General features: G+C 61.8%; 1 protein-coding gene and 2 long non-coding RNA genes across 3 annotated transcripts; 2 read left to right on the top strand and 1 right to left on the bottom strand.

The window, feature by feature from the left end:
* Positions 1-5,533: 5,533 nt before the first annotated feature.
* On the top strand, positions 5,534-6,102 carry LOC116790180. Its single transcript, XR_004358282.1, has 2 exons — positions 5,534-5,777; positions 5,936-6,102. It is a non-coding gene; the product is annotated as an uncharacterized LOC116790180 (long non-coding RNA).
* An 8,374-nt stretch (positions 6,103-14,476) lies between these two features.
* LOC116790179 lies at positions 14,477-15,045 on the top strand. The gene is made up of 2 exons (XR_004358281.1): positions 14,477-14,720; positions 14,879-15,045. It is a non-coding gene; the product is annotated as an uncharacterized LOC116790179 (long non-coding RNA).
* A 4,118-nt stretch (positions 15,046-19,163) lies between these two features.
* REC8 (REC8 meiotic recombination protein) lies at positions 19,164-25,165 on the bottom strand. Its single transcript, XM_032695510.1, has 16 exons — positions 24,975-25,165; positions 24,500-24,654; positions 24,255-24,333; positions 23,684-23,777; positions 22,887-22,932; positions 22,489-22,565; positions 22,261-22,336; positions 21,932-21,973; positions 21,548-21,717; positions 21,105-21,171; positions 20,913-21,010; positions 20,768-20,813; positions 20,425-20,467; positions 19,954-20,028; positions 19,732-19,838; positions 19,164-19,279 (listed from the first exon to the last, which is right to left on the bottom strand). Exons 1-16 carry the CDS (start codon positions 25,163-25,165, stop codon positions 19,194-19,196), a joined length of 1,452 nt encoding a protein of 483 aa, XP_032551401.1. The 3' UTR covers positions 19,164-19,193.
* Between the last annotated feature and the right edge of the window lie 1,886 nt (positions 25,166-27,051).

Genomic DNA, 27,051 nt, shown 5'->3' with positions numbered 1-27,051 from the left:
GGGCTGGGCGTGTGCCCTCCCTGTCCTCGGGGGAAGGCCGAGCTCCGTGGCTCCCTGGGTGTGGACCCGCCTGTAAGCAGGGTCCGGGTCTGGGAGCCTTTGTGCTCCCTCAGCTGGCAGCCTGTGCGGGGCGACCGCCCCGTTAGCGGGGAGCGGGTCAGGTGCCCCCGAAGCGGAGAGAAGGAGCCTCCGCGGGCCTTTGGGCCCAGGGCTGCCCTGTAAGTCGGGGCCAGTGCCCTGGAGTCCCGGGCACTTTGCGCTCCAGGCAGCGGCCGGAGCCCCCTGTAAGCAGGGGTGCAGCCTCTTTGGCCACTGCTTTGCATGCCCAGCTGCCTTTGCCCAGAGGGCCCGGCTCCCAGCGGCGGATGGGACTGCGGCGCTCTGGTGAGACCAAGTGAAGTTTGGAGGGGCTTGTGGAGCTGGGGGGGCCTGTGGGTGGGTAGTGCCTTGGAGATCTCCCTCTGGGGGTGTAGGGACCGGGTTTCCTTCTTGGGGACGAGCTGGTGTTTCTCAGGCTCAACTGTGTCCTCCTGCCTTGGCAGAAGCCGTCGGAGAAGAAAGAAGAGACAGGAGAGGAACTTCGAGGCAAGAGCCAAGAAGAAGAGCGGCAGCGGCGAGCTCAAGAGTGGAGCGGCGAGGCAAGAGCCAAGAAGAAGAGCGGCAGCGGCGAGCTCAAGAGTGGAGCGGCGAGGCAAGAGCCAAGAAGAAGAGCGGCAGCGGCGAGCTCAAGAGTGGAGCGGCGAGGCAAGAGCCAAGAAGAAGAGCAGCGGCGGCGAGCTCAAGAGGGGGCACGACAGAGACCCTCTGGGCAAAGGCACCTCCCTGGCCCCCCCCGGGCAGGGATCAGTAAGAATCCGGCGGGCACCTTCAGGCTGCCCCGGTTGGCTTTGCGCTGGGCGACCTCCCTGTAAGCAGGGCTTGGTCTTTGCTTTGCTTTGCTTTGCTGGCCTTTGGCCATATGGCGCTCCTTTGGCTGCCCGGAGAGAGGGGCAACCCTGTAAGGAGGGTGAGAGCCCCCGTCTCCGCACCCGAGGGGGGAAACGGAGCTCTCCCGACCCCCAGCCCACCCTTTAAGCGGGGCAGGGCTTTTCCTGGCCCCCAGCCCACCCTTTAAGCGGGGCAGGGCTTTTCCTGGCCCCCAGCCCACCCTGTAAGCAGGGCAGGGCTTTTCCCCCTGGCACCTTTGTGCCTGCTTATGGCCCCTGGCCAGAGTGACCCCCTGTAGCTGGGGCGTGTCACGGCCTTGGTCCCTGGGCCAGTTGTCAAGCCCCTCAGCGGGCCGAGGCCCCTCTGGCCTCTGCAGAGCCCGGGGCAGGGCTGAGGCTCTGCTCTCCTGCCCAGAGGGAGGGATGGCTCCCCACGCGTTGGCTGCACAGAGCCTGCTCCCTCTTCTGGGACGTTCCCCCTTTGTGTTTTTGTCTTTGTCGGTGTGAGTGAGAAGTGAGCTTGTGCTTTGTCCCCCATAGCAAAGATGAGGCTAGTGTAGCTTAGACTTCCCAGGAGGGAAAGAGGGGCTCTGTGCAGCAACCGGGGGGTGCCCTCTGAACCCACGGGTGGAGACAGGGCCCGGCCTTGCCCCCTCTTCCCCAGGACAGAGCGAAGCCCGTTAGTGGTGGTGCAGGCACCGTGACCCGCCTGTAGCCAGGGCCTGGGCGTGTGCCTGCGCTGCGGGGCTGCCTGTCCTGCTGGTGATGTGCCAGCGTGATCCCCCCCGGCCTTAGGCCGTAGGGCCACTGTTGGGAGTGCCGGGCCTCGGGGGGCGGCCCTGTAAGTGGGGCTTTGTGCGTCCCCCGTGCCCGGCGGGCGGTAGGAGGGACCCTCTGTAACCAGGCGGGTGTCCCGTGGGGTCCCCACCCTTTCACAGGCGTGGGGCTGGGCGTGTGCCCTCCCTGTCCTCGGGGGAAGGCCGAGCTCCGTGGCTCCCTGGGTGTGGACCCGCCTGTAAGCAGGGTCCGGGTCTGGGAGCCTTTGTGCTCCCTCAGCTGGCAGCCTGTGCGGGGCGACCGCCCCGTTAGCGGGGAGCGGGTCAGGTGCCCCCGAAGCGGAGAGAAGGAGCCTCCGCGGGCCTTTGGGCCCAGGGCTGCCCTGTAAGTCGGGGCCAGTGCCCTGGAGTCCCGGGCACTTTGCGCTCCAGGCAGCGGCCGGAGCCCCCTGTAAGCAGGGGTGCAGCCTCTTTGGCCACTGCTTTGCATGCCCAGCTGCCTTTGCCCAGAGGGCCCGGCTCCCAGCGGCGGATGGGACTGCGGCGCTCTGGTGAGACCAAGTGAAGTTTGGAGGGGCTTGTGGAGCTGGGGGGGCCTGTGGGTGGGTAGTGCCTTGGAGATCTCCCTCTGGGGGTGTAGGGACCGGGTTTCCTTCTTGGGGAGGAGCTGGTGTTTCTCAGGCTCAACTGTGTCCTCCTGCCTTGGCAGAAGCCGTCGGAGAAGAAAGAAGAGACAGGAGAGGAACTTCGAGGCAAGAGCCAAGAAGAAGAGCGGCAGCGGCGAGCTCAAGAGTGGAGCGGCGAGGCAAGAGCCAAGAAGAAGAGCAGCGGCGGCGAGCTCAAGAGGGGGCACGACAGAGACCCTCTGGGCAAAGGCACCTCCCTGGCCCCCCCCGGGCAGGGATCAGTAAGAATCCGGCGGGCACCTTCAGGCTGCCCCGGTTGGCTTTGCGCTGGGCGACCTCCCTGTAAGCAGGGCTTGGTCTTTGCTTTGCTTTGCTTTGCTGGCCTTTGGCCATATGGCGCTCCTTTGGCTGCCCGGAGAGAGGGGCAACCCTGTAAGGAGGGTGAGAGCCCCCGTCTCCGCACCCGAGGGGGGAAACGGAGCTCTCCCGACCCCCAGCCCACCCTTTAAGCGGGGCAGGGCTTTTCCTGGCCCCCAGCCCACCCTTTAAGCGGGGCAGGGCTTTTCCTGGCCCCCAGCCCACCCTGTAAGCAGGGCAGGGCTTTTCCCCCTGGCACCTTTGTGCCTGCTTATGGCCCCTGGCCAGAGTGACCCCCTGTAGCTGGGGCGTGTCACGGCCTTGGTCCCTGGGCCAGTTGTCAAGCCCCTCAGCGGGCCGAGGCCCCTCTGGCCTCTGCAGAGCCCGGGGCAGGGCTGAGGCTCTGCTCTCCTGCCCAGAGGGAGGGATGGCTCCCCACGCGTTGGCTGCACAGAGCCTGCTCCCTCTTCTGGGACGTTCCCCTTTGTGTTTTTGTCTTTGTCGGTGTGAGTGAGAAGTGAGCTTGTGCTTTGTCCCCCATAGCAAAGATGAGGCTAGTGTAGCTTAGACTTCCCAGGAGGGAAAGAGGGGCTCTGTGCAGCAACCGGGGGGTGCCCTCTGAACCCACGGGTGGAGACAGGGCCCGGCCTTGCCCCCTCTTCCCCAGGACAGAGCGAAGCCCGTTAGTGGTGGTGCAGGCACCGTGACCCGCCTGTAGCCAGGGCCTGGGCGTGTGCCTGCGCTGCGGGGCTGCCTGTCCTGCTGGTGATGTGCCAGCGTGATCCCCCCCGGCCTTAGGCCGTAGGGCCACTGTTGGGAGTGCCGGGCCTCGGGGGGCGGCCCTGTAAGTGGGGCTTTGTGCGTCCCCCGTGCCCGGCGGGCGGTAGGAGGGACCCTCTGTAACCAGGCGGGTGTCCCGTGGGGTCCCCACCCTTTCACAGGCGTGGGGCTGGGCGTGTGCCCTCCCTGTCCTCGGGGGAAGGCCGAGCTCCGTGGCTCCCTGGGTGTGGACCCGCCTGTAAGCAGGGTCCGGGTCTGGGAGCCTTTGTGCTCCCTCAGCTGGCAGCCTGTGCGGGGCGACCGCCCCGTTAGCGGGGAGCGGGTCAGGTGCCCCCGAAGCGGAGAGAAGGAGCCTCCGCGGGCCTTTGGGCCCAGGGCTGCCCTGTAAGTCGGGGCCAGTGCCCTGGAGTCCCGGGCACTTTGCGCTCCAGGCAGCGGCCGGAGCCCCCTGTAAGCAGGGGTGCAGCCTCTTTGGCCACTGCTTTGCATGCCCAGCTGCCTTTGCCCAGAGGGCCCGGCTCCCAGCGGCGGATGGGACTGCGGCGCTCTGGTGAGACCAAGTGAAGTTTGGAGGGGCTTGTGGAGCTGGGGGGGCCTGTGGGTGGGTAGTGCCTTGGAGATCTCCCTCTGGGGGTGTAGGGACCGGGTTTCCTTCTTGGGGAGGAGCTGGTGTTTCTCAGGCTCAACTGTGTCCTCCTGCCTTGGCAGAAGCCGTCGGAGAAGAAAGAAGAGACAGGAGAGGAACTTCGAGGCAAGAGCCAAGAAGAAGAGCGGCAGCGGCGAGCTCAAGAGTGGAGCGGCGAGGCAAGAGCCAAGAAGAAGAGCAGCGGCGGCGAGCTCAAGAGGGGGCACGACAGAGACCCTCTGGGCAAAGGCACCTCCCTGGCCCCCCCCGGGCAGGGATCAGTAAGAATCCGGCGGGCACCTTCAGGCTGCCCCGGTTGGCTTTGCGCTGGGCGACCTCCCTGTAAGCAGGGCTTGGTCTTTGCTTTGCTTTGCTTTGCTGGCCTTTGGCCATATGGCGCTCCTTTGGCTGCCCGGAGAGAGGGGCAACCCTGTAAGGAGGGTGAGAGCCCCCGTCTCCGCACCCGAGGGGGGAAACGGAGCTCTCCCGACCCCCAGCCCACCCTTTAAGCGGGGCAGGGCTTTTCCTGGCCCCCAGCCCACCCTTTAAGCGGGGCAGGGCTTTTCCTGGCCCCCAGCCCACCCTGTAAGCAGGGCAGGGCTTTTCCCCCTGGCACCTTTGTGCCTGCTTATGGCCCCTGGCCAGAGTGACCCCTGTAGCTGGGGCGTGTCACGGCCTTGGTCCCTGGGCCAGTTGTCAAGCCCCTCAGCGGGCCGAGGCCCCTCTGGCCTCTGCAGAGCCCGGGGCAGGGCTGAGGCTCTGCTCTCCTGCCCAGAGGGAGGGATGGCTCCCCACGCGTTGGCTGCACAGAGCCTGCTCCCTCTTCTGGGACGTTCCCCCTTTGTGTTTTTGTCTTTGTCGGTGTGAGTGAGAAGTGAGCTTGTGCTTTGTCCCCCATAGCAAAGATGAGGCTAGTGTAGCTTAGACTTCCCAGGAGGGAAAGAGGGGCTCTGTGCAGCAACCGGGGGGTGCCCTCTGAACCCACGGGTGGAGACAGGGCCCGGCCTTGCCCCCTCTTCCCCAGGACAGAGCGAAGCCCGTTAGTGGTGGTGCAGGCACCGTGACCCGCCTGTAGCCAGGGCCTGGGCGTGTGCCTGCGCTGCGGGGCTGCCTGTCCTGCTGGTGATGTGCCAGCGTGATCCCCCCCGGCCTTAGGCCGTAGGGCCACTGTTGGGAGTGCCGGGCCTCGGGGGGCGGCCCTGTAAGTGGGGCTTTGTGCGTCCCCCGTGCCCGGCGGGCGGTAGGAGGGACCCTCTGTAACCAGGCGGGTGTCCCGTGGGGTCCCCACCCTTTCACAGGCGTGGGGCTGGGCGTGTGCCCTCCCTGTCCTCGGGGGAAGGCCGAGCTCCGTGGCTCCCTGGGTGTGGACCCGCCTGTAAGCAGGGTCCGGGTCTGGGAGCCTTTGTGCTCCCTCAGCTGGCAGCCTGTGCGGGGCGACCGCCCCGTTAGCGGGGAGCGGGTCAGGTGCCCCCGAAGCGGAGAGAAGGAGCCTCCGCGGGCCTTTGGGCCCAGGGCTGCCCTGTAAGTCGGGGCCAGTGCCCTGGAGTCCCGGGCACTTTGCGCTCCAGGCAGCGGCCGGAGCCCCCTGTAAGCAGGGGTGCAGCCTCTTTGGCCACTGCTTTGCATGCCCAGCTGCCTTTGCCCAGAGGGCCCGGCTCCCAGCGGCGGATGGGACTGCGGCGCTCTGGTGAGACCAAGTGAAGTTTGGAGGGGCTTGTGGAGCTGGGGGGGCCTGTGGGTGGGTAGTGCCTTGGAGATCTCCCTCTGGGGGTGTAGGGACCGGGTTTCCTTCTTGGGGAGGAGCTGGTGTTTCTCAGGCTCAACTGTGTCCTCCTGCCTTGGCAGAAGCCGTCGGAGAAGAAAGAAGAGACAGGAGAGGAACTTCGAGGCAAGAGCCAAGAAGAAGAGCGGCAGCGGCGAGCTCAAGAGTGGAGCGGCGAGGCAAGAGCCAAGAAGAAGAGCAGCGGCGGCGAGCTCAAGAGGGGGCACGACAGAGACCCTCTGGGCAAAGGCACCTCCCTGGCCCCCCCCGGGCAGGGATCAGTAAGAATCCGGCGGGCACCTTCAGGCTGCCCCGGTTGGCTTTGCGCTGGGCGACCTCCCTGTAAGCAGGGCTTGGTCTTTGCTTTGCTTTGCTTTGCTTTGCTTTGCTGGCCTTTGGCCATATGGCGCTCCTTTGGCTGCCCGGAGAGAGGGGCAACCCTGTAAGGAGGGTGAGAGCCCCCGTCTCCGCACCCGAGGGGGGAAACGGAGCTCTCCCGACCCCCAGCCCACCCTTTAAGCGGGGCAGGGCTTTTCCTGGCCCCCAGCCCACCCTTTAAGCGGGGCAGGGCTTTTCCTGGCCCCCAGCCCACCCTGTAAGCAGGGCAGGGCTTTTCCCCCTGGCACCTTTGTGCCTGCTTATGGCCCCTGGCCAGAGTGACCCCCTGTAGCTGGGGCGTGTCACGGCCTTGGTCCCTGGGCCAGTTGTCAAGCCCCTCAGCGGGCCGAGGCCCCTCTGGCCTCTGCAGAGCCCGGGGCAGGGCTGAGGCTCTGCTCTCCTGCCCAGAGGGAGGGATGGCTCCCCACGCGTTGGCTGCACAGAGCCTGCTCCCTCTTCTGGGACGTTCCCCCTTTGTGTTTTTGTCTTTGTCGGTGTGAGTGAGAAGTGAGCTTGTGCTTTGTCCCCCATAGCAAAGATGAGGCTAGTGTAGCTTAGACTTCCCAGGAGGGAAAGAGGGGCTCTGTGCAGCAACCGGGGGGTGCCCTCTGAACCCACGGGTGGAGACAGGGCCCGGCCTTGCCCCCTCTTCCCCAGGACAGAGCGAAGCCCGTTAGTGGTGGTGCAGGCACCGTGACCCGCCTGTAGCCAGGGCCTGGGCGTGTGCCTGCGCTGCGGGGCTGCCTGTCCTGCTGGTGATGTGCCAGCGTGATCCCCCCCGGCCTTAGGCCGTAGGGCCACTGTTGGGAGTGCCGGGCCTCGGGGGGCGGCCCTGTAAGTGGGGCTTTGTGCGTCCCCCGTGCCCGGCGGGCGGTAGGAGGGACCCTCTGTAACCAGGCGGGTGTCCCGTGGGGTCCCCACCCTTTCACAGGCGTGGGGCTGGGCGTGTGCCCTCCCTGTCCTCGGGGGAAGGCCGAGCTCCGTGGCTCCCTGGGTGTGGACCCGCCTGTAAGCAGGGTCCGGGTCTGGGAGCCTTTGTGCTCCCTCAGCTGGCAGCCTGTGCGGGGCGACCGCCCCGTTAGCGGGGAGCGGGTCAGGTGCCCCCGAAGCGGAGAGAAGGAGCCTCCGCGGGCCTTTGGGCCCAGGGCTGCCCTGTAAGTCGGGGCCAGTGCCCTGGAGTCCCGGGCACTTTGCGCTCCAGGCAGCGGCCGGAGCCCCCTGTAAGCAGGGGTGCAGCCTCTTTGGCCACTGCTTTGCATGCCCAGCTGCCTTTGCCCAGAGGGCCCGGCTCCCAGCGGCGGATGGGACTGCGGCGCTCTGGTGAGACCAAGTGAAGTTTGGAGGGGCTTGTGGAGCTGGGGGGGCCTGTGGGTGGGTAGTGCCTTGGAGATCTCCCTCTGGGGGTGTAGGGACCGGGTTTCCTTCTTGGGGAGGAGCTGGTGTTTCTCAGGCTCAACTGTGTCCTCCTGCCTTGGCAGAAGCCGTCGGAGAAGAAAGAAGAGACAGGAGAGGAACTTCGAGGCAAGAGCCAAGAAGAAGAGCGGCAGCGGCGAGCTCAAGAGTGGAGCGGCGAGGCAAGAGCCAAGAAGAAGAGCGGCAGCGGCGAGCTCAAGAGGGGGCACGACAGAGACCCTCTGGGCAAAGGCACCTCCCTGGCCCCCCCCGGGCAGGGATCAGTAAGAATCCGGCGGGCACCTTCAGGCTGCCCCGGTTGGCTTTGCGCTGGGCGACCTCCCTGTAAGCAGGGCTTGGTCTTTGCTTTGCTTTGCTTTGCTGGCCTTTGGCCATATGGCGCTCCTTTGGCTGCCCGGAGAGAGGGGCAACCCTGTAAGGAGGGTGAGAGCCCCCGTCTCCGCACCCGAGGGGGGAAACGGAGCTCTCCCGACCCCCAGCCCACCCTTTAAGCGGGGCAGGGCTTTTCCTGGCCCCCAGCCCACCCTTTAAGCGGGGCAGGGCTTTTCCTGGCCCCCAGCCCACCCTGTAAGCAGGGCAGGGCTTTTCCTGGCCCCCAGCCCACCCTGTAAGCAGGGCAGGGCTTTTCCCCCTGGCACCTTTGTGCCTGCTTATGGCCCCTGGCCAGAGTGACCCCCTGTAGCTGGGGCGTGTCACGGCCTTGGTCCCTGGGCCAGTTGTCAAGCCCCTCAGCGGGCCGAGGCCCCTCTGGCCTCTGCAGAGCCCGGGGCAGGGCTGAGGCTCTGCTCTCCTGCCCAGAGGGAGGGATGGCTCCCCACGCGTTGGCTGCACAGAGCCTGCTCCCTCTTCTGGGACGTTCCCCCTTTGTGTTTTTGTCTTTGTCGGTGTGAGTGAGAAGTGAGCTTGTGCTTTGTCCCCATAGCAAAGATGAGGCTAGTGTAGCTTAGACTTCCCAGGAGGGAAAGAGGGGCTCTGTGCAGCAACCGGGGGGTGCCCTCTGAACCCACGGGTGGAGACAGGGCCCGGCCTTGCCCCCTCTTCCCCAGGACAGAGCGAAGCCCGTTAGTGGTGGTGCAGGCACCGTGACCCGCCTGTAGCCAGGGCCTGGGCGTGTGCCTGCGCTGCGGGGCTGCCTGTCCTGCTGGTGATGTGCCAGCGTGATCCCCCCCGGCCTTAGGCCGTAGGGCCACTGTTGGGAGTGCCGGGCCTCGGGGGGCGGCCCTGTAAGTGGGGCTTTGTGCGTCCCCCGTGCCCGGCGGGCGGTAGGAGGGACCCTCTGTAACCAGGCGGGTGTCCCGTGGGGTCCCCACCCTTTCACAGGCGTGGGGCTGGGCGTGTGCCCTCCCTGTCCTCGGGGGAAGGCCGAGCTCCGTGGCTCCCTGGGTGTGGACCCGCCTGTAAGCAGGGTCCGGGTCTGGGAGCCTTTGTGCTCCCTCAGCTGGCAGCCTGTGCGGGGCGACCGCCCCGTTAGCGGGGAGCGGGTCAGGTGCCCCCGAAGCGGAGAGAAGGAGCCTCCGCGGGCCTTTGGGCCCAGGGCTGCCCTGTAAGTCGGGGCCAGTGCCCTGGAGTCCCGGGCACTTTGCGCTCCAGGCAGCGGCCGGAGCCCCCTGTAAGCAGGGGTGCAGCCTCTTTGGCCACTGCTTTGCATGCCCAGCTGCCTTTGCCCAGAGGGCCCGGCTCCCAGCGGCGGATGGGACTGCGGCGCTCTGGTGAGACCAAGTGAAGTTTGGAGGGGCTTGTGGAGCTGGGGGGGCCTGTGGGTGGGTAGTGCCTTGGAGATCTCCCTCTGGGGGTGTAGGGACCGGGTTTCCTTCTTGGGGACGAGCTGGTGTTTCTCAGGCTCAACTGTGTCCTCCTGCCTTGGCAGAAGCCGTCGGAGAAGAAAGAAGAGACAGGAGAGGAACTTCGAGGCAAGAGCCAAGAAGAAGAGCGGCAGCGGCGAGCTCAAGAGTGGAGCGGCGAGGCAAGAGCCAAGAAGAAGAGCAGCGGCGGCGAGCTCAAGAGGGGGCACGACAGAGACCCTCTGGGCAAAGGCACCTCCCTGGCCCCCCCCGGGCAGGGATCAGTAAGAATCCGGCGGGCACCTTCAGGCTGCCCCGGTTGGCTTTGCGCTGGGCGACCTCCCTGTAAGCAGGGCTTGGTCTTTGCTTTGCTTTGCTTTGCTGGCCTTTGGCCATATGGCGCTCCTTTGGCTGCCCGGAGAGAGGGGCAACCCTGTAAGGAGGGTGAGAGCCCCCGTCTCCGCACCCGAGGGGGGAAACGGAGCTCTCCCGACCCCCAGCCCACCCTTTAAGCGGGGCAGGGCTTTTCCTGGCCCCCAGCCCACCCTTTAAGCGGGGCAGGGCTTTTCCTGGCCCCCAGCCCACCCTGTAAGCAGGGCAGGGCTTTTCCCCCTGGCACCTTTGTGCCTGCTTATGGCCCCTGGCCAGAGTGACCCCCTGTAGCTGGGGCGTGTCACGGCCTTGGTCCCTGGGCCAGTTGTCAAGCCCCTCAGCGGGCCGAGGCCCCTCTGGCCTCTGCAGAGCCCGGGGCAGGGCTGAGGCTCTGCTCTCCTGCCCAGAGGGAGGGATGGCTCCCCACGCGTTGGCTGCACAGAGCCTGCTCCCTCTTCTGGGACGTTCCCCCTTTGTGTTTTTGTCTTTGTCGGTGTGAGTGAGAAGTGAGCTTGTGCTTTGTCCCCCATAGCAAAGATGAGGCTAGTGTAGCTTAGACTTCCCAGGAGGGAAAGAGGGGCTCTGTGCAGCAACCGGGGGGTGCCCTCTGAACCCACGGGTGGAGACAGGGCCCGGCCTTGCCCCCTCTTCCCCAGGACAGAGCGAAGCCCGTTAGTGGTGGTGCAGGCACCGTGACCCGCCTGTAGCCAGGGCCTGGGCGTGTGCCTGCGCTGCGGGGCTGCCTGTCCTGCTGGTGATGTGCCAGCGTGATCCCCCCCGGCCTTAGGCCGTAGGGCCACTGTTGGGAGTGCCGGGCCTCGGGGGGCGGCCCTGTAAGTGGGGCTTTGTGCGTCCCCCGTGCCCGGCGGGCGGTAGGAGGGACCCTCTGTAACCAGGCGGGTGTCCCGTGGGGTCCCCACCCTTTCACAGGCGTGGGGCTGGGCGTGTGCCCTCCCTGTCCTCGGGGGAAGGCCGAGCTCCGTGGCTCCCTGGGTGTGGACCCGCCTGTAAGCAGGGTCCGGGTCTGGGAGCCTTTGTGCTCCCTCAGCTGGCAGCCTGTGCGGGGCGACCGCCCCGTTAGCGGGGAGCGGGTCAGGTGCCCCCGAAGCGGAGAGAAGGAGCCTCCGCGGGCCTTTGGGCCCAGGGCTGCCCTGTAAGTCGGGGCCAGTGCCCTGGAGTCCCGGGCACTTTGCGCTCCAGGCAGCGGCCGGAGCCCCCTGTAAGCAGGGGTGCAGCCTCTTTGGCCACTGCTTTGCATGCCCAGCTGCCTTTGCCCAGAGGGCCCGGCTCCCAGCGGCGGATGGGACTGCGGCGCTCTGGTGAGACCAAGTGAAGTTTGGAGGGGCTTGTGGAGCTGGGGGGGCCTGTGGGTGGGTAGTGCCTTGGAGATCTCCCTCTGGGGGTGTAGGGACCGGGTTTCCTTCTTGGGGAGGAGCTGGTGTTTCTCAGGCTCAACTGTGTCCTCCTGCCTTGGCAGAAGCCGTCGGAGAAGAAAGAAGAGACAGGAGAGGAACTTCGAGGCAAGAGCCAAGAAGAAGAGCGGCAGCGGCGAGCTCAAGAGTGGAGCGGCGAGGCAAGAGCCAAGAAGAAGAGCGGCAGCGGCGAGCTCAAGAGGGGGCACGACAGAGACCCTCTGGGCAAAGGCACCTCCCTGGCCCCCCCCGGGCAGGGATCAGTAAGAATCCGGCGGGCACCTTCAGGCTGCCCCGGTTGGCTTTGCGCTGGGCGACCTCCCTGTAAGCAGGGCTTGGTCTTTGCTTTGCTTTGCTTTGCTGGCCTTTGGCCATATGGCGCTCCTTTGGCTGCCCGGAGAGAGGGGCAACCCTGTAAGGAGGGTGAGAGCCCCCGTCTCCGCACCCGAGGGGGGAAACGGAGCTCTCCCGACCCCCAGCCCACCCTTTAAGCGGGGCAGGGCTTTTCCTGGCCCCCAGCCCACCCTTTAAGCGGGGCAGGGCTTTTCCTGGCCCCCAGCCCACCCTGTAAGCAGGGCAGGGCTTTTCCTGGCCCCCAGCCCACCCTGTAAGCAGGGCAGGGCTTTTCCCCCTGGCACCTTTGTGCCTGCTTATGGCCCCTGGCCAGAGTGACCCCCTGTAGCTGGGGCGTGTCACGGCCTTGGTCCCTGGGCCAGTTGTCAAGCCCCTCAGCGGGCCGAGGCCCCTCTGGCCTCTGCAGAGCCCGGGGCAGGGCTGAGGCTCTGCTCTCCTGCCCAGAGGGAGGGATGGCTCCCCACGCGTTGGCTGCACAGAGCCTGCTCCCTCTTCTGGGACGTTCCCCCTTTGTGTTTTTGTCTTTGTCGGTGTGAGTGAGAAGTGAGCTTGTGCTTTGTCCCCCATAGCAAAGATGAGGCTAGTGTAGCTTAGACTTCCCAGGAGGGAAAGAGGGGCTCTGTGCAGCAACCGGGGGGTGCCCTCTGAACCCACGGGTGGAGACAGGGCCCGGCCTTGCCCCCTCTTCCCCAGGACAGAGCGAAGCCCGTTAGTGGTGGTGCAGGCACCGTGACCCGCCTGTAGCCAGGGCCTGGGCGTGTGCCTGCGCTGCGGGGCTGCCTGTCCTGCTGGTGATGTGCCAGCGTGATCCCCCCCGGCCTTAGGCCGTAGGGCCACTGTTGGGAGTGCCGGGCCTCGGGGGGCGGCCCTGTAAGTGGGGCTTTGTGCGTCCCCCGTGCCCGGCGGGCGGTAGGAGGGACCCTCTGTAACCAGGCGGGTGTCCCGTGGGGTCCCCACCCTTTCACAGGCGTGGGGCTGGGCGTGTGCCCTCCCTGTCCTCGGGGGAAGGCCGAGCTCCGTGGCTCCCTGGGTGTGGACCCGCCTGTAAGCAGGGTCCGGGTCTGGGAGCCTTTGTGCTCCCTCAGCTGGCAGCCTGTGCGGGGCGACCGCCCCGTTAGCGGGGAGCGGGTCAGGTGCCCCCGAAGCGGAGAGAAGGAGCCTCCGCGGGCCTTTGGGCCCAGGGCTGCCCTGTAAGTCGGGGCCAGTGCCCTGGAGTCCCGGGCACTTTGCGCTCCAGGCAGCGGCCGGAGCCCCCTGTAAGCAGGGGTGCAGCCTCTTTGGCCACTGCTTTGCATGCCCAGCTGCCTTTGCCCAGAGGGCCCGGCTCCCAGCGGCGGATGGGACTGCGGCGCTCTGGTGAGACCAAGTGAAGTTTGGAGGGGCTTGTGGAGCTGGGGGGGCCTGTGGGTGGGTAGTGCCTTGGAGATCTCCCTCTGGGGGTGTAGGGACCGGGTTTCCTTCTTGGGGACGAGCTGGTGTTTCTCAGGCTCAACTGTGTCCTCCTGCCTTGGCAGAAGCCGTCGGAGAAGAAAGAAGAGACAGGAGAGGAACTTCGAGGCAAGAGCCAAGAAGAAGAGCGGCAGCGGCGAGCTCAAGAGTGGAGCGGCGAGGCAAGAGCCAAGAAGAAGAGCAGCGGCGGCGAGCTCAAGAGGGGGCACGACAGAGACCCTCTGGGCAAAGGCACCTCCCTGGCCCCCCCCGGGCAGGGATCAGTAAGAATCCGGCGGGCACCTTCAGGCTGCCCCGGTTGGCTTTGCGCTGGGCGACCTCCCTGTAAGCAGGGCTTGGTCTTTGCTTTGCTTTGCTTTGCTGGCCTTTGGCCATATGGCGCTCCTTTGGCTGCCCGGAGAGAGGGGCAACCCTGTAAGGAGGGTGAGAGCCCCCGTCTCCGCACCCGAGGGGGGAAACGGAGCTCTCCCGACCCCCAGCCCACCCTTTAAGCGGGGCAGGGCTTTTCCTGGCCCCCAGCCCACCCTTTAAGCGGGGCAGGGCTTTTCCTGGCCCCCAGCCCACCCTGTAAGCAGGGCAGGGCTTTTCCTGGCCCCCAGCCCACCCTGTAAGCAGGGCAGGGCTTTTCCCCCTGGCACCTTTGTGCCTGCTTATGGCCCCTGGCCAGAGTGACCCCCTGTAGCTGGGGCGTGTCACGGCCTTGGTCCCTGGGCCAGTTGTCAAGCCCCTCAGCGGGCCGAGGCCCCTCTGGCCTCTGCAGAGCCCGGGGCAGGGCTGAGGCTCTGCTCTCCTGCCCAGAGGGAGGGATGGCTCCCCACGCGTTGGCTGCACAGAGCCTGCTCCCTCTTCTGGGACGTTCCCCCTTTGTGTTTTTGTCTTTGTCGGTGTGAGTGAGAAGTGAGCTTGTGCTTTGTCCCCCATAGCAAAGATGAGGCTAGTGTAGCTTAGACTTCCCAGGAGGGAAAGAGGGGCTCTGTGCAGCAACCGGGGGGTGCCCTCTGAACCCACGGGTGGAGACAGGGCCCGGCCTTGCCCCCTCTTCCCCAGGACAGAGCGAAGCCCGTTAGTGGTGGTGCAGGCACCGTGACCCGCCTGTAGCCAGGGCCTGGGCGTGTGCCTGCGCTGCGGGGCTGCCTGTCCTGCTGGTGATGTGCCAGCGTGATCCCCCCCGGCCTTAGGCCGTAGGGCCACTGTGGGAGTGCCGGGCCTCGGGGGGCGGCCCTGTAAGTGGGGCTTTGTGCGTCCCCCGTGCCCGGCGGGCGGTAGGAGGGACCCTCTGTAACCAGGCGGGTGTCCCGTGGGGTCCCCACCCTTTCACAGGCGTGGGGCTGGGCGTGTGCCCTCCCTGTCCTCGGGGGAAGGCCGAGCTCCGTGGCTCCCTGGGTGTGGACCCGCCTGTAAGCAGGGTCCGGGTCTGGGAGCCTTTGTGCTCCCTCAGCTGGCAGCCTGTGCGGGGCGACCGCCCCGTTAGCGGGGAGCGGGTCAGGTGCCCCCGAAGCGGAGAGAAGGAGCCTCCGCGGGCCTTTGGGCCCAGGGCTGCCCTGTAAGTCGGGGCCAGTGCCCTGGAGTCCCGGGCACTTTGCGCTCCAGGCAGCGGCCGGAGCCCCCTGTAAGCAGGGGTGCAGCCTCTTTGGCCACTGCTTTGCATGCCCAGCTGCCTTTGCCCAGAGGGCCCGGCTCCCAGCGGCGGATGGGACTGCGGCGCTCTGGTGAGACCAAGTGAAGTTTGGAGGGGCTTGTGGAGCTGGGGGGGCCTGTGGGTGGGTAGTGCCTTGGAGATCTCCCTCTGGGGGTGTAGGGACCGGGTTTCCTTCTTGGGGACGAGCTGGTGTTTCTCAGGCTCAACTGTGTCCTCCTGCCTTGGCAGAAGCCGTCGGAGAAGAAAGAAGAGACAGGAGAGGAACTTCGAGGCAAGAGCCAAGAAGAAGAGCGGCAGCGGCGAGCTCAAGAGTGGAGCGGCGAGGCAAGAGCCAAGAAGAAGAGCAGCGGCGGCGAGCTCAAGAGGGGGCACGACAGAGACCCTCTGGGCAAAGGCACCTCCCTGGCCCCCCCCGGGCAGGGATCAGTAAGAATCCGGCGGGCACCTTCAGGCTGCCCCGGTTGGCTTTGCGCTGGGCGACCTCCCTGTAAGCAGGGCTTGGTCTTTGCTTTGCTTTGCTTTGCTTTAGCGGGGAGCGGGTCAGGTGCCCCCGAAGCGGAGAGAAGGAGCCTCCGCGGGCCTTTGGGCCCAGGGCTGCCCTGTAAGTCGGGGCCAGTGCCCTGGAGTCCCGGGCACTTTGTGCTTTATTGAGCTGCAACACCAGGACAGTCACAGGAGGTAAAGGCGAGAGGAACATGAAAGAGCACCGGGTGGTCTGGTTGGAGGAACACAATCTTAGCAAATTATGAGCCAGGGCATGGCATTTGGGACAACCCTGCTGACTGGAAAGGATTCAGGCTCCAGGGCTCAGTCTGCAGGTGGCAGTGGATCCATTACGAACCACCTCAGCCATTCTGTCCGAAACACCACCTCTTTCCCCTCTACATTGCCTCCCACCTTCCTACATAACACAGTGGCTATGTCCCCTCTAAATTACCTCAGGTTTTCAGCTAAAAGGGTCACCTCTGTCCCCACTAAGTAACCTCAGGTTTTATGTCCAAAATGCTGCCACGGTCTTTTCTGAATTCGCAGCCTTTCTCTCAGAAAGGCTCTGTTTTCTTCAAGATACCCACGGATTCACCCCACAAAAAAGGTGATTTTGTTTCATCCAAATACCTTAGCGTTTCTGTGAAAAATGTCACCTATGCTCCCCCTGCCAATTTGTCTCTGCTTTTCCCTCAGAAACCTCCCTTCCAGTCCCTGTAGAGAACGCAGGTTTGACCCCTAAACCTCCCCTGACTAGCTCAAGTTTTACCCCAAACTTGTCTCTTCGTGTCCTGCTCAGAGAACCTCGACTCCCCGCCCTTCCCCCCGAATGTCCCTCACTAAATTTCCTCGGTTTTACATCAAAATGTTAATTTTATCTCCGGGGGACAGGCGCAAGACCCCAAGTCCCCGGTGCCCCGGGAACCGTCCCGTCCGCTCCTTCCCTGCTCCGTGCCGCCGGCCCGGCCCCCCCCCGCGGGGCTGCCCCGGGCCCCGCCGGGCCACTGCCCGCTCCCCGCTCCCGTTCCCCGCTCTCTATCCCTCGGTGCGGCCCCGGCGGGCACCGCGCATACGCAGGTGCCTTCGCTGCAGGAGCGCTCTTTGATCAGCAGGCGGCACTGGAGAGCCAGTCAAGTCCCTGCGCATGCGCACTCAATGTACTGGCACGGATGCCATCAAATTCTCCACCTCCCAAATCCAGGTTCTCCTTTGCCGTGCGGTTTTTGTCTATTTTTGCCTCCCTCCTGATGGTCGGAAGTTTCCCAGCTGTCCCGCGGCAGCTCTTGGGCAGTGCAGAGGTCCCTCCAGACTGTGGGATAAAGTAATTCATGGCAGCACCTCAAAATCTTGGGAGGAAAATCCCATAACATTCCATTGCCTCCCTCTTGAGAGAAACACCAAACTGGTTAAATTCAATCCCTAAACTGTACCCTACAACTGTTTGGCGCTTTCCATTTAACCAGTGCAAGTCAGTTGAAACTTTAAAAAAAAAGTCAGCATTGTAATTTACAAGTGTGATACAAAAAAGAGTGAGAAAAGAGATTCCCCCCACGGTTTTACTCTTAGGGAAGAAAAAACCAAACCCATCCCCCGTGCTGCAATACCTCAGGCTCACAAAAAACCCAGTAGATGCGCCCGAGGTTTTAGCTGCCCTGGAGCATAGGGAGAAAGAACACGACGGCACCGCCCCCACGGGCACAGCTGAGAACGCAAAGAGCTGCGATGCCATCGGCTCCTGGAAGCCGAGCTGTGCTGGGGCCTGACGAGGAAGGGCACTGGCTTTTCTTCCTGCCTGAAAGCAAAAAGCCTAGGTGCTGATGACTTCTCCTGCAAAGTGCATCAGCTCTGAAGGGAAGCTCAGAATATTCAACCTCTCTGTATGAGAAAGATTTCTGTTTCTGGGAAAATCTTTTCCCAGCCGAACTCATAATGTACACAGAGGGTAAGGACGAGGCTGAAGCAATGAGAAATGAGAAACACGTCAGGACTCAATGGCACCAGTTCCAACGCTGCTGGCACTACTCAGGAAAGCCTGGAAACCCCTTGGAAGTGATGCTGATTTCTTCCATTTTGTCCTAGTCTCTTCCTGGACCTCAACTGCTTTTAGCACAGGTGCTGCTGTTTCAGTAAGGTCTTGGAGTACCACTCCAAGATATTTTAAGAACTTACTGACTGAAAAGCATAAAGCTTTTATCATGGACGTCTGAACTCCCACTAACAGCAGCTCCAAGGGAATGACACAGGTCTACACTCAGAAGCTTAATACTTCACCTTTATTTTCACACCCTCCTCTGGGAGAAGCAGGACACAGCAGGGTGTGTAAGGTTTGGGCACTTAGTTACCTGCAGGCGGGCATGAATCTGATGGATGAGCAATGGGATGCTCCAAGGAGCTGACAGAAGCTTTATACAGACATGAGGTGCTTTGCAAAAAGCCATAAAAGGCATTCCCTGCTCTCCCCAGGCTGGGGGTCCCCCCATCAGTCCAGAGTGGTTCCACCAAACTCAGCAGGCAGATGTGGATCAGTGGCCTCGATGAGGCCTCCGTGTCCTTATGGGAGATGTCAGGGAGTGCCTTGTGGGTGTCTCACAGCCACTGTCTTGTTTGAGGGGGCTTGGGGTGCCAGAGGTTTTAGAGGGTGTGGGGAGGGCCTTGGGGGTGCTAATGGCATTTTAATGGGTGCTGGGAGGCAGTTGAAGGTGTTAAAAGTGGACTACAGTGCGCTAAAATGGATTTGGGGGGTGCTGAGGAGGTTTGAGAGTGGTTCGAATGTGCTGGGATGGTTTGGCTGGTAGTATGGGGTGTGTTCTGGTACTTGAGATCTGGGGGTGCCTGAGGGGGGCTAGAAGGTTAGCCTCCCCACAATAATCCCCCCAAAATTCTTCCAAATCTCACCCAAAACCTGAAGACTACCCCAAAATCTCCCAGATCCCCCATTTAGCCCCCACAAAATACCCCTAAGCCCCCTACAATGCTGCCTAAAACCCCCCAAATCCCCTCAAACTCCCTTCTTTAGCCCCATCAAATCCCTCCAAATCCCTCAAACCCCCCCCAGTCCTACCCAAATCCGCCCCAAACCCCTGCCAAGACCACATAAACTGCCCATACCTCCTTTAGCCCCTGCAAAGGCAACAAAATCCCCCCCAAGCCCCCACAGCGCCCTCTAAATCCCCCAAGCGCCCCAAAACTCAAAAATCCTACTTAACCCCCCCAAAACAACCCAAAATCCTCCTTATACCCATGCAAAACTTCCCAACACATCTCAGGTTCTCCCAACCCCCCCATAGATCCTCTGCCCCCCCCGACCACTCAGAAAGCCCCAAATGTATTGTGTGCCTTCCCTTTGCACCCGCTGTGCTGGTAAACCTGTGCTGGTAATGGGGTGTCCATACTGGTTTATACTGGTGTGTACTGGGGCAGAAGGGGACACACGGGGCTCTCTGTGGTTCGTTATGGGGCAACCATGAATTTGTACTGGTTTATACTGGTCTGTACTTGGGCAGATGGAGGGAACTTGGAGGTCTCTATGGGGCACTTGCAGGTCATTATGGGGCAGCCATGACTCCATACTGGTTTATACTGGTCCCAGGTGCTGCCCCCCACCCATGACCAGTTGCAGGTGGGGTGAGCCCCCCCCAACGCCCTCAGGGGTGTCCAGGTGACTGCAGCATCATCCCCCCCCAGGTTACCCCAGGAGTGTCCAGCTGACCCCAAGGGATGTCCAGATGTGTCCCAGGTGTTCCCAACCCCCCTCAGGTGCCCCGAGGTGCGTCCACATGTGTGCAAGTGATGCCAACCCCCCCAGGTGTTATCCTGTGATGCCCCAGAGCAGTGTGCGTGTCCCAGGTGTATCCCCTGGTGCCCCCAGGTAAAGGGGACCCTGCCCCATCCCCATCACTGTGGAGTCCCTGCTCCACTCAGTGGACCCCCAGGTAGGTGTGGCCAGGCTCAGCCCCACCCATACACCTGCAAGAGGTGCTGGAGGCCCTGCCCCCTCCCCCGAATGACATCACTGGCAGCCAATAAATGCCCAGGACAGGCCAGAAGAAGGCGGGGTTTATTCTGGACGGGGGCGGAGCGAGACAGTGATTGGTCCGTAGGGACGAGGCTGGTCCAGGCGCACCCAATGGGCACCACAGAGCTCTGAGGGGGTGGGGCTCGGGGTTAGGGGGCAGGGCTTAGGGAGAGGGGTTGGGCCAATGGGTGTGGCTTGTGGGAAGGAGGCGGGGCTGGATCTGTGGGGGAAGGGAGGGCCCTCAGGAAAGGGAGGAGTTTGGGACACAGAGGGTGTGGCTTGTGGGAAGGGGGCAGAGTTTGGGAAGACTGGTTAGGGAAAGTGGGCATGGCTTAAAGGAAATGGGCTGGGAAAGGGGGTGTGGTTTGGGGAAAGGGTGGGGATGGGGAAAAGGGACAGGTCTGGAAGGTGAGCAGGTGAGGAAGGGGCAGGGCTTAAAGCAAAAGGTGCTCAGAGGCAGGGGCTGGGCTTCTGTGGAAAGGGCGGGGCTTGGGGAAGGAGCCCGGTGCGAAAGGGGTGGGGTGGGGTTTGTGGGGAAAGGGGCGTGGTTTGGCAAAAGGCGGCATGTCCCTAAACTCACCGAGGCAGAGGGCAAAGATCTTTGCCACGTGTGCGCGGGATGACCCCGGGGGCAGCATGGCCGTCAGCTCCGATCCCCCTGGGTGCTGGGCGTGCTCCAGGATCAGCCTGGGGACAGTCCATGTCCCACAGATCCCAGTCCCCAGATTTTCCCCCTACTCCCCATTTTTGCCCAATTTTCACAAAATGCTCCCTAATCCCACAGATCCCAATCCCGACTCACCTCCGAAGGTCGGGAGGAGCTTCAACCACCTCCGGAAGCTCCGGAAGCTCTGGGACAATGGGTGGGGCCGGGGGCCTGTGGGCAGCACTTAGGGTGTCAGTGGGACCCCACCCACTTCCCCCAACCCACACCTTTCTGCCGTACCCCTCCCTCTTTCCCCAAACCCTGCCCCATTTCCTCTAGCTCTGCCCCCTTTTCCCCAATCCTGCTCCCTTCCCAAGCCCCGCCCCTTTCTCAGGACACACCCCTTTCTCCCCTGGATGGTGCAAGACCTGCCCTCAAACGAAAGCCCCGCCCCCAAACCAAGCTCCACCCCCAGTCCTGCACTGTCCATTAGCTGTACCTGGATTGACCACACCCCCAACAGACCAATCACTGCCCACCCAGAATAAGCCCCACCCCTTTTCCAGGCCCTGCCGAGCATTAATTGGCTGCTGGTGATATCCCTGCCCCAGCCACGCCCCCACTCACAGTCTCTCCAGTGGCTCCTCCTCGAGGGGCTCCAGGGACACTTCTGGGGAGGAGGAGGGGCCAAAAGTGATCCCCTGGCCCTGCCCTCAGGGTGCCCCACAGCGATACAACACCACAGCAAACCCGCGACTGCGCCATAGTGACCCAACTGTCCCATAGTGACCCCAAACTACCCACAGCGACCCTTAATTGCCCCATAGCGCCCCCCAGACTGCCCCACAGCAACTGAAAACTCCCCCATAGTGACCCCCAAACTGCCCAGCAGTGACCTCCAAGTGCCCCACAGCGACCCCACACTGCCCCATAGAGACCCCCAAGTGCCCCAGAGCCACCCCCGATTCACCTGAGATCAGGGTGGGCAGACTCGGCTCCAGGGCCTCCCGAAGCACCTGGAGAGGGACAGGGGTGTGGGGTAGTGGGTCTATGAGATGGGATTGGGCTCTAAGGGGTAGATCTATGGGGCAGGATTGGGATTGACAGGGCCTCACCTCCAAGTCGCTGGGCAGCTCCGGGGGCGGGGCTGCAGGCGGGGCAGGGCGCTGGGCACAGCGTCCCCACAGCTCCCACAGCTCCGGGGGCAGCCAATCTATGGGGCAGAGCAGGAGGTCACCCACTATGGGGCAGTAACCCCCACTATGGGGCAGGAATCCCCTCCTATGGGGTGGCTGTGGGGGTCTCACCGTGGGTGGGGGCGTTCAGGAGCTCACTTGGGGGGCGGCGGATCCTGTGGGGCGGCTCCAGCAGCACCTGTGGGGCAGAGACAGGATCTGTGTATTAATGTACAGGGCAGGGGGACCTCTGGACTAGATCTATGGGGAAGAGGGGGTCTATGGGGCAGGGAGGCATCCACTCATGTCAGGGTGGATCTATGGGTCGGGGGGATCTATAGGGGGATGTATGACGTAGGGTAACTGTGGGGGAAATAGGGGATCTATGGGTCAATCTATAGGGCAGATCTATGGGAGGACTTATGGGGCAGGGAAGGATCTGTGGGCATAGGGCAGATATATGGGGCAGATCTATGGAGCAGGAGAGATCTATGGGCCAGAGTGTATCTATGGGGCTATCTACGTGGTAGGGGGATCTATGGGGCAGATCTATGGGTCAGAACCCCCACACTCACCAGGGGCTGACAGTGGGCTTGGGGCTGGAGCAGCTGTGCCCGGAACAGCTTGGGGGAGATGTGGGGCACGAGGTCCATGTGGGGCGGGAGGCGACGACGGGGGATGCGGCGACGCACCGGGACCTCCGGAATGGGGGGAGGCAGGGCGGGCTCCTCCGGGGGTGGGACACCTGCCCCAGAAGTCCTCACAGCCCCATAAGTACCCCACCAACCCCAAAAGTGCCCCCCCAGACCCATAAGTGTTCCCACTCTACAAATGCCCCCAGACCCACAAGTGCCTCCCCATCCCCACAAGTGCTCCCACCTTATAATTGCTCCCAGCCCCAGAAGTGCCCCCCCAGACCCATTAAGTGCTCCCATCCCATAAGTGCCCCCAAGTCTCACGGGGGATGGGGGGTGGCGCCGGCAGCTCCTCCAGTTCCTCCACTGTGGGCAGAGATCCTCAAATGACCCTACAGACCCCTAAGGGTCCCCCATCCCCTCTCTTGTCCCTCAAGTGCCCCCCCCAGCCCCACAAGTGACCCCAAGTGCCCACAATCCCCCAGCCCAACACCTGCCCCACAAGTGACCCCAAATGCCTCAAAAGTTCCCATAGCAACCCCTAAGTGTCCCCCAACTCCTCCCAACCAATACCCAAGTACCCCATGACCCCCAACTCCCCCCCTCCTGCTTGCCCCCCAAGCCCCCCCTCACCCCCCAAGTGCCCCCCTCACCCGGGGGCAGCAGCTCCTCGGCCTCAGCCTCGAGCAGCAGCTGCAGCTCTCTGGGGGTCACTTCAGGCAGCTCCTCCTGACCCCAGAGACCCAAAGATTACCTCTGGGACCCCCAAAGACCCCCAGGGACCCCCCAGAGACCCACAGCAATCCCCAAGTGACCCCCAGTTGATGCCCAGGGAGCCCCAGGTGACAGCCAGGACCCCCCAGAACCCCAAATTGTGGCACCTCCAGGGGCGGCGGCAGCGGCGGAACTTCTGGTTCCCGCAGGGTGATGTACTCAGGGGACACCGTCACGGGGGGCCCTGGGGGTACAGACCAGCACAGACCAGTCCAGAGTGTGGAGCACTACAGACGGGCATTCACCCCCCCAAAGCTCCCTGCACCCACCAGTACGGATCACTATGGACTAATGTGAATGAGAACAGATCACTACAGACCAGTACCAACCAGTACGGACCACTGACCACCCATATACAACCTCTGTACCAGTCCTAAACCTCCTGAGCCCACCACCACATTCCAGTATGGACCAGAACAGACCAACAACCATCCCCCTTCCAGCCCTAACCCCACCTACACCCACCAGTATAAACCAGTACAGGCCAGGACAGCACAGAGCTCACCTGGGGGGAACTCGATCTCAATGGGTGGGGGCAGGAGCTCCTCCACCTGTGGAAGAGGCACAGACCAGTATAAACCAGTATGAACCAATCTAAACCGGCCTGGGGTCGCTATGGGGAAATCTGTGAACAATTCTGAGAAATTTGGGCAAATACGGGGAATTTTGGGGAGAATTTGGGGAATTGGGGGCAAAGATGGGAAAGACTGGAGAAAAATTAGGCAAATTTAGGCAAAAATGAGGAAATTAGAGACAAATGGAGAAAATTACGGGGAAAGTGATGAAATCTGAGGAAAACTGAGGCAGAAATGGAGAAATCTGGGGCAAATTCAAGGAATTTTTGGGCAAACTCGTGGAACTGAGGCACATTTGGAGGCATTTTGGGAAACTGGGGCAAAAATGGATAAATTAGGGTGAAAATGAGGAAATTTGGGAAAACTGGTGAAATTTGGGGGAAATTGAGGAAAAATGGGGAAATTCTGCAGGGCAAATGGGGAAATTTGAGGCAAATTCAATGAAATTTTGGGCAAGTTCTAGGCAATTCTGGGCAGGAACCTGGCAACCAGGCCCTGCCCCAGAGCTCCTCCAATCAAACACTATGGCTGTGGGAAGTGGCCACACCCACCCAGGACCAAAAATGGGGAAATTGTGGAAATTTGGGGTAAAGTGGGGCAAAAATGGGGAAGTTGAGGGAAAACTGGGCAAATCAGGGGAAGTCTCGGGAAAATCTGAGGCAATTTGGGGAAAATGGGGAAGTGTGGGGTCACTATGGGACTATGGGGGGGGCTGGGGGGGCAGTACCTGAGGAAGCTCCACTCCCATCACCCCAAAAAAGGGGTCAGGGGCCAATTCCAGCTGCACCATCAGAGCCTGGGAATCGGGGAGCAGCTGGGTCCTGGGGGGGGAAAAGGGGTTCAGGAAGCACTTGGGGGGAATTGGGGGGGTCACAGGTGAGACCTCAAGGGGGTACCAGTGAGGCACAGGGGTTGGGGGGGCTTTGGAGGCAGGTCAGGGGCTCCCTGAGGAAGTTTGGGAGGTCCCAGGGGGGTTTAGGGGTCCCAGAGGGGTTTGGGGAGGTTTGAGGGTGTTTCAGGATGGATTTTTGGTGGTTTGTGTTGGTTTTTGAGGTTTGGGGGTGTTTTTTGTGGTGGTTTTAGGGTAGTTTTGGGGTCTCTAGGTGTGGTTTTGGGGTGTTGTGGGATGTTTTGTTTGTTGGGTATTTTGGGGTGTTTTGGCTGTGCTTTGGGGTACTTTTGGACGTTTAAGGGGTGGCTTAGGGCTGTTTCGATCTGTTTTGAGGGCATTTGGGGGTGGTTTCAAGGGTGCTTAGGGCCGTTTTGGGGTATTTTGGGTTGTTTCGGGGGTTTCTGACCGGCGGGAGGGGCTCATGTCGATCTCCACCAGCGGGGGCCGCGCGCGGTGCAGCCGGTCCAGGATCTGCGAGGCATCCTCTGGGCGGGGGAGGAGCTGCGGCTGGAACGGGACCCCCAAACACCCCCCAGCGTTCCCCAACACCCCCCCCACCACCACCACCTCCCCAGGATCCCCCAAACATCCCAACTTTCCCGCCCGGGAACCCCCCCAAAATCCCACTCAAGCCCCCCCCCCAGCCCGTACCGAGCAGGTTCCCGCACTGCCGCACGTACACCCGGACCAGCCCGAGCTGCAGCATCGCCGCCAGGTACAGCGAGCACCGGGGGGGCGGAGCTCCGGCCGGCGGGGGCGGGACCTCCCACCCGCTGCGACCATTCACGAACGACACCACGGAGGCACTGGGCGGGGTTGGAGAACAAGGGCCAATGGGAGCGAGGCGGGCACGGGGGCCAGTGGGCGTTTTTGGAGTATTTTGGGGAGGGGGGTGAGGGTTGGTAATATTTGGGGGTATTTTGTCAGTAGGCTCGGGGTGGTTTGGCTGGGCAACGGGGCGTCTTGGGGCGTCTCGAAGTTTTGAGGTTTTCCCGCCCGCCGCGACCAATCACGGTTGACATCACCGCGGCGCTGGGCGGGGCCAGGGAACAGCCGGCCAATGGGAGAGGCAGGGGCGGGGCCAGGTGGGGAAGGGCGCGGTGATTGGCTGCCGGGCCCCCCTTACCAGGTGCGCGGCACGTCCACCGCCAGGTACTCCCGGCGCAGCAGCCGCGAGCTGCAGGTGGCGGCCAACCTGAGGGGAACGGCCCGGAACGACCGCAAAAAGAGAGTCGGGACCCACCCGAAACCACCCAAAACCCACCCGAAACCCCCCAAACCCGAGGCAGAACGGTCCGAAGCGCCCCCCAAAACCATCTCCCCCCCCTACCAGATGGTGCCGAAACACCCCGTGTGACGCCGGAGCACCTCAGGGTAGTAGAACATGGCGGGGGAAGGAAAACAGCACTAAAAAACGCTCAAAACACACAAACAGAAAAAGAAACCTCCCGAAATGGGATAAAAATAAATTCGAATGGATTAAGGCGGTGTTCAAACGATGTTAAAAAAGCAGAGGGTAAAAAGGCAGTTTAGGAGACAAAATGCCTCAAAAAAACACCTCCCAAATCTCTCAGAATTTAAACAAAGCAGATTAAACCCCACTAAATTTTAATATTAATAATTTAGGGTGATATTTAAGTTATATTTTAAAAGTGGAGGGTTAAACGGCGATTCCCCCTAGAAATTAAAACAACCCATCTAAATTTGAATAAAGATAAATATTTAAATTATTTAATGACGGGGAAGGGTGAAATGGCAATTTTTGTTCTAAAATGCCTCAAAAGGCTCCAAAAACTCCTCAAAACCCTAATGCAATAAAATAGTATTGACTATAATTCACTATACTTCAGTAATAAAGGAGATATATAAATTATTGAGACATTTAAGAAAGGGTTAAAAGGTGTTTTGGGCACCAAAATGCCTCAGGAAAGACCCAAAATGCCACAAAAACACCTCAAAAAGCCCCGGAATTTAAATAAAACTAAGATTTAATAAATATAAATAAATTAAGGAAATATATAAGTTATTTAAATAAGGGGAGGATGAAAAGGCGATTTTGCCCTTGAAATTCCTCAAAAATGCCTCTGAAAAGTCTGAAATCCCCAGAGAAATCCCCCCAAGTTAATGCTGAATTAATATTAATAAATTAAAGCAGTGGTATTAAAAAACTGAGGGGTAAAGGTGCTTTGGGCACTGAAATGCCTCAAGAAAACACCAAAAAGCACCTAAAATGCCTGTTAAATTACTACACTTCATCTAATTAATAAATATTTAAGTTTTAGGGTTAGTTGGTTTAATTAGGGTGGAACTTCAGGTAAAGTGTTTAAAAGAGAAATTTGGCTCCAAAATGGGGCAAAAAAGCCCCGAAACCGCGTTTAAATGGAGCAAATTTAACCAGAATTAAAGAACCTGAGGCAAAAGTTACCTACAACTGAAAAAAATTTGAGGCAATTCGCCTTGAGGAGAAACAGGGTTTAAAAGTGTTTTTAGCCCTAAGCCCCCTCAGAAAACACCTGAAACTCCTCAAAAAATACTCCAAAGCTCCGCCAAACACCCGCGATTAAAACTAATTAATCGACTAAATAATGAAATTATTCCCCTAGGGGATTGAATTAAGGCAACAAATTAACTTAAGTCAATAAATGGGCTCTAAACAGGCCGCAAACCCTTCCGGATTTCCCCGACTAAGCCCCAAAACCGCCTCAAAACCCTCCGCGGCGCCAACTAACGCCTTAATTAATCCCTTAGTCAACCCCACGAGCTCCCGTTAATTAAGTCTGCTAATTAATTAATTAAACCGCCACCACGCCTCTCCCACCGCCGCCGCCAGACTCGAGAGGCGCCCCCCTCGCCGCTCTTTATATCACCCCGGTCGCTACCTCCCCCTTTTCCGCTCGGCGACCAATCAGCGCGGCGCTCGGCTCAGCACAGCCCGCCCTCTGCCGGAGAGGCGCCTTCGCGGGCTTTCGCTGCTCAGCCAATCAGCGCGCGGCTCCCCTTAGCCACAGGACAGCGCCGGGAGCCGTGGCGGCCCTGACCAATCAGCGCCGTCTTTGCGGAGGCGCGCGAAGAGCTAAGCCAATGGGAGCGCCGTGCGCCTCACGCCGGCGGCCAATCAGAGTGCGGCGGCAGTGAAGGAGGAGGGGAGGGAAACAGCGGCAAGTAGGGGCCAGGCGGAGAGATGGAGGGACCCGGGGGGACAC

Source organism: Chiroxiphia lanceolata, chromosome 8 (assembly GCF_009829145.1).
Source record: "Chiroxiphia lanceolata isolate bChiLan1 chromosome 8, bChiLan1.pri, whole genome shotgun sequence".
In the NCBI taxonomy this organism is placed as follows: Eukaryota; Metazoa; Chordata; class Aves; order Passeriformes; family Pipridae; genus Chiroxiphia; species Chiroxiphia lanceolata.
Note: the sequence above shows the minus strand (reverse complement) of the source record. Positions and strands in the feature narration are given on the sequence as shown.

Excerpts from the sequence above, each read along its gene's own strand:
- REC8 (XM_032695510.1), bottom strand. The coding sequence starts at position 25,165 with ATGGTTTTGGGGGGCGCTTCGGACCGTTCTGCCTCGGGTTTGGGGGGT. Across the intron at positions 21,011-21,104 it reads CCTGAACGCCCCCACCCACG|ATTGGCTGCCCCCGGAGCTG; the intron begins GTGAGACCCCCA and ends TCTGCCCCATAG. Across the intron at positions 20,468-20,767 it reads TCTGCCCACCCTGATCTCAG|AAGTGTCCCTGGAGCCCCTC; the intron begins GTGAATCGGGGG and ends CCTCCTCCCCAG.